We start from the raw sequence: 9,852 nt of genomic DNA, 5'->3' as shown, positions 1-9,852 counted from the left end.
GCAACACACGACCCCAACCAATTCAAAACAGCCTTCCACACATATTTGGTGAAAGAGCAAGTAGGCATGGACAGTTGGTGTGTGAAGATGTACAGCAAAATGAGGAAAAGATCCAATGTGGTGGGTTTATGATAAACTTAGTGAGACTTTATAATCCGATGGTAAAAAAAACTTGTGTACCGTAAAGAATTTAAATGACTTGTGCACCATATCAATTACCTGCAGAATGATATTAGAATTTCTCAAAATATATAAGGTTAGTTTGTGCTCATTGAGTATCAAATTTCCCATTCCAAGTTAGGTATCCGATTTGAACACATCCAGTTTAAAATATGCAAGCCAAACCAAACCAAACCATTTTTTCACAATTAATCGTTTCGGTTAGTAAGGTTATCAAGCTGACCTAGACCCGTAACCTCCCCATTCAAAATGATTGGGTATTTGGACAAAATGAAACTAAAAAATGATTTAAACACTTGTTTATTTTGATTCATAACATTAATAACCAAAAACCTGTAAAGTATTGATAACTTTACTCAAAATTGATACATTAAACCAATAATTAACATTCATATATCATGTACCATAGCTGCGATCCCCGGCATCTCCAAGGCCAGGAATTATATACCTAAACAAGAGAAATAAAACACATTAATAATGTATCAAACTATCAATTATATAAATTCAGCCAAGTAAATTAAGTTATGATGTTAGGCACCAACCCTTTGTCATTAACTGTGGGATCAATTATTCCAGTATACACATGAAGCCTGCAAAATTTAATAATTAGAACACTGGTGATTAATTAAAAGAAATTTAAGAAAATTTTATGTTATGCGACTAACCCTGGGAACTGCTCGCTTAGCTTTTGAAGAGCCGGAGGGGAAGAGCATGCAGATATCTGCATTATCATTAGTTCATTAATTAATTAAGCAATTGATCAAAAGAATATATAACTTAATTACATATAGGGAGTATTAATAAAAACATAATGCATGATGTAAATAGTGTAATGCGTAGAGAGCAAACTTCGGAGTTCGGATACGTAGTCATTACTAGACTTAAACAATTAAGGGGTCGCTTGGAATAGCTTATATGAGTAAAAACTTGTGGATAAATATTTGAAAGAGTTTATAAAAATAATTTTTGATATAACCGCTAAATATTTTAACCTTAATTTCATAAACTCTTCATAATAGCTTATGCTAAGCTTGTGCAGAGTTTCCCCTCATTCTCACTTCAATTATACAACTTATGCAATAAGCTTTTATTGAAGTTGTTTCCCAAACACACCAAAAGTGCATGAATAGAAATATGTTTGGCTTAAAATTAAAAGAAGAGATATAGCTTCTGATTATACAGAGACTATTCCTTACCACTTTAATGTTCTCATTGCTAACTCCACGTTCCTTTAAGAGACTCAAGGCTGCCAGTATAGTACCACCTGAAATTCATGCGAAATATAAAATCATAGTACCACAAAACTGATGCATAGATATCATAGATCATATTTGGCTGTACAAAATTGGAACCAATCCACTAATCAACTTTTTCCCAGCGATTATTAGTTTGATTTGAACGGAATTTTAAGGTAAATTTTTCCAGTAACAAAAATTATTCGGAAAAGTCCAAGCCCCACATTCAAACTAGATAAGGTGTAAAAGAGTTTATAAAGCACATCCCTCACCTTGCAAGATGTTTTTAAGGATAAGTTAGACCTAATCCACAAACCTAATATTGTATTACTGTCTATCCACCAAACCACCCACCGTAGTATTTATGAATCAATCATAACAGTGTTGCGCATGAGGGGGTGTATAGAGAAAAAACCCAAGTTTCACATACAAAAGAGTAGGGGTGGCAATTCAATCCAATTATCCACCATACAATAAAATAGTTAATAGATTGGATAAAATTCATCAATTGCTAATAAGGATGGTTAGCGATTCATCCAAATTTTGAAAAGAAATCCAATGGATCACTTTTTTTTATGAAATGCAATGGATCACTTTTATATGTAAACAAAACATTAGATAAAAATAATAAAAAAATGAGTTTGATTACATCCATCTAGAGGTGGCAAAATGGATGGATTGAATAAATTTTGATTTGGATTAAAACAATCCCTTAGAAATTCATTAAAAAAATTCAATCCATCACGACACACCCGACCCTTACCCGCCACAAGTTGTCCAACTTGCCTTGTTCCACCCCACTTTTTGGATTATTTGTGTTGCATTTGTGTATTGAAGCTTATAGCTTTTGGATAGTAATTTCCCTCATTCACATTAACCAATTTGTTATGTGTAATAATAGGAATAATCTACTTACACCCAACTATATTTTATTCTCTGTCGATGTTATTTTTAAGATCTAACAACACGTGAAATAGAGATTAAAGGCTATTAATCTATCAGTGAAATTGCAAAGCACATCATTAAGCAAAGACATAATGCTTGCAAACTATATAATAACATGTTCCGACTTAGTATCAGATCAAGAGCTACCCAGGGTCAAGTGGCAGCGGATCGGGGGTGAGTGGAGGCAAACCAAGACAAGTGGGGTAGATCAGAGTCGAGTGCTAGTGAACTAAGGGCGAGTTGGGATCAAGTGGGAGCAGACCGGGCGTGTGGGAGCAACTTGGGGTCGAGCTGAAACTAACAATGGATTTAATCTTTTTATTAAATAGATGATGGGTGTATTGAATTTTTTAATGAATTTCTAATGGATTTAAATGGATTATTATAATTGATCTATTATAATCCAAACCAAATTTTATTCAATTCATTCATTTAGCCACCCCTAAAAAAAAGATAAGACATGAAACTAGTTTATAAGGTATATCTCTCACCTTACAAGTTGATTTTGTAAGGATGAGTAAGGGTTAATATAAAAACCAACTCAATCCGATCTAAATATGGACTACTCTTCACTTGTATGCTATTCAATTAAATCTAATGAAATAAAACTCTAAAGAGAAACATATAGAGGCCACAAGCCATGAATACCAAAGAAATTCATATCAGATGTAGAAAGAATTCAAAAGGCTCGGTGTTAATGAACAATTTGCACGACAGTGAAAGCTCAAACAAGAGTAGACACTACATACCAGTTGCCAGCATAGGATCAACCACAAATACTTTAGACCCTTCTGCAAATTTGTCCGGTAGCCTGAAAATCACACACGGGATGAGAGTATATAACAAAAGCCGCTCAAGTATTCAACAGAACAAACCAAAAGCAATAGAAACAATGGTGCCCTTTACTGATCCGCAACATCAACCAGCCATTCTAGAAGTGAAAAGAGAAAAGGAAAAGGCCAAAAGAAGAAAAAAACATTTTTTTCAAGCATGAATATCTTACTTGTTCAAATATATAGTTGGCTGAAGAGTTTCTTCATTTCTGCTTATTCCTTTTCCAAAGAGACAAAAGGAAAAACAAAACTATTATTCAATTTTAAAAAATAGACCAAAAACATACTCAAGTTTTGTAGATGTGTCCTTAGAAAATATGACATCTACATAATTCATCATCTTATTATCAGTTTATAATGAACAATAGAACAACAACAACAACAACAAAAATAATAATAATAATAATAATAATATTAATAATAATTGATGTAACGTCTAATTACATTTTTGGTATTAGAGTCTAGTTTAAGTGTATTTCATACACAAACCCAAATTTAGTAAAGTTAGTTTTTCATCAAAATATATTCTATTCCACAAATTGCTTTTCAAATTCTCTAACTCTTTTCCATTCCCAAATTTAATGTACTGTAAAATTATTTATTTATTTAATGCTTTGATTTGTTGATTTACTGACTTTTGATGATGGATCCCAAACAAGACTTTTTCCCGATAAATCATGTTTGTTGGATGTACCTCAGAATTTCTAGGATTAAAGTTACAAATATACAACATAAGCATCAATATAGCATCTGAATCCTCTTGTTTTCAGTAACAACAAGTACAATACATGAATCATTACCTAGATGATATGTTTTTGTTGCGGGCAATATTGATGATGCATGTTCAGCAAGAGCAAGACCAGCTCTCAAGATTGGAATTACCTGAAAAACTGATAAATGATTCAGGCAATATCTTTCAGAAAGGAACAAAACAACCGCATCAACAAGACTGTCAAAGGAATTTCGGACAACAATGACCGCTATTAATATACATAGAAGGAATATATGAGTTTGGATTTGCCTAAAGAAATTTTAACCCAGAAATGCTTTAGTTAGAATATAAAATAATATCTTGATATTATTTTAGAATATCTTAGTTTATCTTTTAGGATTAATTTTCAATCTTATGCTATCACGTCTATAAATAGAGATAGAATACTTTGTATTTATCTTATTTTATTACTTTTAAGTCTTTATAAAAAGTCTCCATTGTATACACGGATTCAATATATTTCTTTCTATTTTCCTTTCATTCAATAGCTTCAGTATTTACTATTTAGTATAAGTTTAAAAAAAATATCAATGATTATATGTGGAATAGGAGTATGTATGTAGTTGGCATGAATAATGATATATATCTTTAATAAAAGAAAATGATATATATCCTGAAAATATCAAAGTCTAAATAAACAAAATGAAAGAAGTATGATACTGACAGCTACAGGCTCCCTTGGATCAATGAATTCCACTGAGGCGACACCCAGAGGTGATTGAATCTCTCCAGACACTGTTGGCTGAAAACAACAAAACAAAAGAAGAGAATAAATATAAATCCGATGGTATGAATGTGTGATAACAGGAAAAGTTATAACTCAATCCACTGTCATAAGTTCTAATCAGTGACAACTGACAAGCTCCATATTTTTGTATCCATAATAATATCGAGAGGGAGTGATGAATAAAAAGTTATAAAATTTAAAATTAAGTAACAAGGTATGGATTCTTTTTCTATAAAATGATATATGAAGATTGAAATTTAAAATTTAAAATTATTAGAAACAAAAACCTAAGCTCACCCTTGTATAGATGAAAAATCATGTCTTTAATTTGTAAAGATTTTAGAATTAAATGATTTAAAAATAAAAGATTGTTAAAATCTCAAGTTACATTGAAGGAGCTATAAAAAAATTCAAGTGAAAAAATAGGATAATTATAGCATAGCGTGAAATGGGAACTAACCAACCAATCCCTTGAAGCTTCATACATTAGCAGCCTTCCCAACTCAGCCATTGCATTTCCTACAATATTAGAAACCCAAAGTGTCAAATCAACCTTCATATATTAATCAAGTAATATCAACCTAAGTTTGACTAAAAAATTAGTTAAATAAAAAATAATGGATTAACATTAAAGAAAGAAAAGAAAAGAAAAGCAGAATGAGTGACAGTGGTGAAACTAAAAAGTTGAACTTTCCAATGTATGCAAAATTGATGCTACAGGCTCACAGGTCTATCTTTCTCATGAGTCAATTTATTTGGAAAGAACCCGAATATTTTAACTTCAGTTGCCCAGTTCCAAGTTCCTTATAAATGATAGAAACCAGAATTTTATTGACTAGAATTGATGAGCTCTGAAGCTGTTACAATGTTGGAAATCTGAAAAATGCAGAAAATGAACTAAACCAGAGTTCTAAGAACTCCTAAATCAGAGCAAAATTGCTCCTAACCAGAGAAAGAATTCCCCTAATTATTTCTTAGAATATTTTTATGCTTTCCTCTCTTCCTATTCCCTCATTCTTATAACATAAAATAAATGATATTATTAATTAGCTTTTATTCCTTTCATTCATCCTTCTTGAAACTGAATTCCTTTCCCACTTCCCCTTCCCTCATTCCTTTAATGGAATATCAGTAGAATAAGAGACATTATTAATTAGCTTTTATTCCCTTCATCCATCATTCTAGAAACTAAATGTGTGAAGTGTGTGATATGGGTGAGTGGGGCCCACTCTTTGGGCCCTCATTCCTCTTAATTTGCAGTGTTCTATCAATAAACAACTGCAAATTTCTTTTATTCTAATTACCAGAAGTAACAGATTAACAGATAAGTTTTCTCACCATTAGTTTGATAGAATGTGTTTGTCAAGAAGCTACAATAAGCGTGAGAATTAAACACGAAAATTGCTATATGATTAATTTTAATTTAAAATATATGAAGTTCTTCAATGCTGATTAAAGTGATTGAAATCAGGTGGATCAATGTTCATCTCAAATCAAAGTATTGCTTAAAAATCAAAACTTTGCCACTCACTGAAAATGGGACAAGGAGTTTGCTCATTCCTGAGAACCGAAACCCAGTGCTTGATCAAGGGATGGGGAGGTACATACACCTTCAAGAGAAAACCAACAAACATTGTAATCAATCAATCATTAATTATAAGACACCGCATATGGCAAAAATTCAAACTTTAATCTCCCTTCCTTCCATTTTTTCCTTCGGAACAAACGGAGGCAAAACCACAAAACGAATTAAAAAAAAACCCAATAAACAGATTAATCAAGCAATTAAGCAATGACACATAAATCATCAACAAAGAAAAATAACCTGCTTTCTCTCTATTTTTTCTCATAAGCAAAAACAGACCTAAAATCCATAACATTTGGATTCACTTTTCGGATAGGCAAAAGTGATTCTGAAAACTTAAAATTGATTTTGGTATGTTTGGAGATTCTCAATTAGAATTTGATTTTCTCTGTAGAAAATATTCTAACTTAAAGTTAGAATTTGTAGTTTCTTACTCCAAAAGTGATTTTTACACTCAATAATTGTTAACTCATTTTCATGTAAACAAATACAAACTTAAATCATTTTAACTTTAAATTCATTTTTAACCAAAACCAATTTTAACCACCGAATAACCAAACACGTGATCAAAATAAATTTTCGCCACCAGATAACCAAACACGCAATCAAAATCAATTTTGTCATTGTGTAGTATGTAGAACCAAACACCGACTAAAAGGAACTACAAATTTCATAGCATTTAAGTGTGTTTTGTTTCAAAGTAGGGAGAACCAAAAGTGATTTCAAACACATAAAATTGATTTTGACATGTTTTAGATGATATCAATTGGAATTGATTTGGCCCCTAAAATTTGTAGTTTTTTGACTCAAAACGTGATTTTTACACTCAAATCAAATGTTCCGTGCAACTCACATTTATATGTTTTCAAACATAAATAACACTTCACGTTCAAAGCAGTTTTAAAATTATTTTTATATTCTGATTATTTTCAAAAGGTTTAACAAACATTTGAAAACTCTGAACACTGATTATTGTTAAAATTAACCTATAACAAACGAGTTCTCAATTTCTTGCATGTTAGGTTTTACGTTGTGATTAATCACGATAAACCAAACAGACACTTCAATTCATTCAAAATTAATTTTTGTCACCACAAAAACAAATTAACCCTGAAACAAAACTTTCAACTCTATTTCCCACATTTTCTTTTCTCACGTACCAAACACAAAAACCGAAAATAAAAATAAAAAAGAGTAAAAAAAACTAACTAGCATTTTGTTGTTTTGAGAGAGAGGCTTCTCTTCCGTAGTCATTTGAGTCTTCACTGTTCCAAAGGTGCGGCGCGGAACACTTGAAAAAGGGATCTGAGTGGGAAAACACAACCAATATATAAAGATATTATATCAATATTATTAATTATTAATAATTAAATTAAAAAGGTATGTATGTCTATATATATATTATAATAATAATGGAATCAGGAATCTAGTATTTAATCAAACAAAAATGATAAGTAATTAAAAAAAAGTTAAGGGGGAATATTTAATTGCCTTTGTTGTTGTGAAGAGAGAAGTAGAAATAATAGGAGAAGAAATAGGAGGGAGTGAAGAGTGAGAAGGGAACGGAAAACGCGCCGCATCGGAAGCGAATGGAAGATTAAGGTAGCACTGAATGCGGCACGAAGCCATGAAACAATGTTTTGATCTATTATCCCTTCCTAAGAATTTCAATTTCAATGTCGAGTCTTAAGAGGTTTTTGTCAAGAGGATATTTATTTTTATTTCAGTAAGCTAGTAAAGTAACTGTAAGCACACCAGCAGCTCCCTCCAATTTGGTTACTAGTACTTCTATCCAAAACTCTTATTTTATAAGATTATTATTTTATTTTTTATGAAAAAAATTAAATTACAAAATCAAAAGAGATATACATGTATTTCTTCTAACTTTTTTTCCACAAATAATAAATACTATAATGAAAATATTAATTATTTTATATGGACAAAGTCTAATTAATTTACCTTTTTTTAATGATAAAATTGTATTAATATAATAAATTAACTTACATCTTTTTCTTCCACTAACAATAAATATTAGATGTTGTAAGTGTATTCGGCATGTTGATAGCACAACAAATAAAAAAGTAAAAAAAGGGAAGTTTCACATTTATTTCATGAATCTGACATTTTATGATTGGATGTCATTTTATATCTAGAGTGTATTACATTTAATTTCTATATTCTATAATTCCGAAATAAAAATAATAATAAATATTATTAAAAAATATTAATTAATTTTTTCTTGAAAGATAAAATTATAAAAATAATATAAATTAACAACGAATTTAATACACTTTTTTAATTCTTATAATTTGATTAATGAGATCTTATATTTAGAGATGAATGTAGTATATGAAAGTAAATAAATAGTTTGGAAAATATATTTAATTAGAAAATATAGGGGAAAAATTTAACTTTTATTGACATAAATGGCATAAGCAATATTCAAAATCATCTAATTATGTAATGAAAAAATACATAAAGAAATAACTATTTTATCAATATAACTATTGTGTACTAAATATTGCAATCATTATTAATTTGTTTTTTATCAAGTTTCAAACAACAAATTTATATTTGATGTATAAGAGACAAACATTTGTTTTGTGTATAGTTTATATTTGTTTTGTGTATAGTTTATATGATAATATAATAAAATTTGAATGGTATAAATTATAAGTTTTTCACATTTTTATTAATAAAATATTGAGGAAAAACACTAAAAAAACAAAATACATTTATCTTTTAACGTATTTTTTGTAAATGGCAGTTTTTTTATTATTTAAGGAATGATAAATGTTTATAATGTATATGTTTGTATAGTAAATTATAATTATAATTAGTGTATTGAAACTTTTTATATGGTTGTATTGTATGCATCAGTGACAAACTATTCTTGTGTGTATGGTTGTAACAAATTATAACTAGTGTATTATGCTTTTTCTTGCATTTTTTCTATAATTTACTTGAGATTCACTAATAATCAAATAAATATTTCTCTTTTAATTATTTAACTCAACATCTTTTAATTAATTAATCAACGACAAACGTTTGTCTTGTTTATATTTGTTTAGTAAATTATAATTAGTGTATTTAAGTTGTTATCATATTTTTATTGAATAGATATTCAAGTGACACAATAATTATCAATAAGTGAATTATAGAGATATTGAATTTTTGTGTTTTAGATAATCATTAATTGTCAATAAGTGAATAGATAATAATATTTTAACAAATTAACCATAATAAATATTCATCTTATGTACGATCACTATGATAAATTACAATAAGTGAATTATAGAGATATTGAAGTCGTATTTTACTATAAAAATATCCTCACTATAGAGTAGATATGTCGAAAGTTTACTCATTTTACCAAAATTACGATTCAACTCTTAATATTTAGTTTATCTTTTTTATGTAATTGTCCTATAATTCTCTCTCTTACACACACATGTTTATATATATATATATATATATATAATATTTAAGAGTAATATAAATAATTAAATATACATTTTTTTTAATTAATTAATCTCTGAAAATTTTATATAGCCAATTTCTATTTTGTGGGGTTA

At 29.1% G+C, this 9,852-nt stretch overlaps 1 protein-coding gene across 1 annotated transcript; it reads right to left on the bottom strand.

Annotated features, from left to right (window-relative positions):
- Nucleotides 1-333: 333 nt before the first annotated feature.
- LOC101513082 (uracil phosphoribosyltransferase) lies at nucleotides 334-8,042 on the bottom strand. Its single transcript, XM_004506577.4, has 12 exons — nucleotides 7,769-8,042; nucleotides 7,487-7,582; nucleotides 6,224-6,302; nucleotides 5,153-5,211; nucleotides 4,630-4,707; nucleotides 3,994-4,075; nucleotides 3,364-3,412; nucleotides 3,110-3,171; nucleotides 1,377-1,444; nucleotides 846-901; nucleotides 723-770; nucleotides 334-628 (listed from the first exon to the last, which is right to left on the bottom strand). Exons 1-12 carry the CDS (start codon nucleotides 7,904-7,906, stop codon nucleotides 577-579), a joined length of 867 nt encoding a protein of 288 aa, XP_004506634.1. The 5' UTR covers nucleotides 7,907-8,042; the 3' UTR covers nucleotides 334-576.
- Between the last annotated feature and the right edge of the window lie 1,810 nt (nucleotides 8,043-9,852).

This window comes from Cicer arietinum, chromosome 6 (genome assembly GCF_000331145.2).
Source record: "Cicer arietinum cultivar CDC Frontier isolate Library 1 chromosome 6, Cicar.CDCFrontier_v2.0, whole genome shotgun sequence".
Classification (NCBI taxonomy): domain Eukaryota; kingdom Viridiplantae; phylum Streptophyta; class Magnoliopsida; order Fabales; family Fabaceae; genus Cicer; species Cicer arietinum.
This window is presented reverse-complemented; position numbering and strand designations above follow the sequence as displayed.

Coding starts and splice junctions, on each gene's coding strand:
- LOC101513082 (XM_004506577.4), bottom strand. CDS start 7,906: ATGGCTTCGTGCCGCATTCAGTGCTACCTTAATCTTCCATTCGCTTCC. Junction 5,212..6,223: donor AACTCCTTGTCCCATTTTCA/GTGAGTGGCAAA, acceptor CTAATATTGTAG/GAAATGCAATGGCTGAGTTG. Junction 3,172..3,363: donor CCAACTATATATTTGAACAA/GTAAGATATTCA, acceptor TGTGATTTTCAG/GCTACCGGACAAATTTGCAG.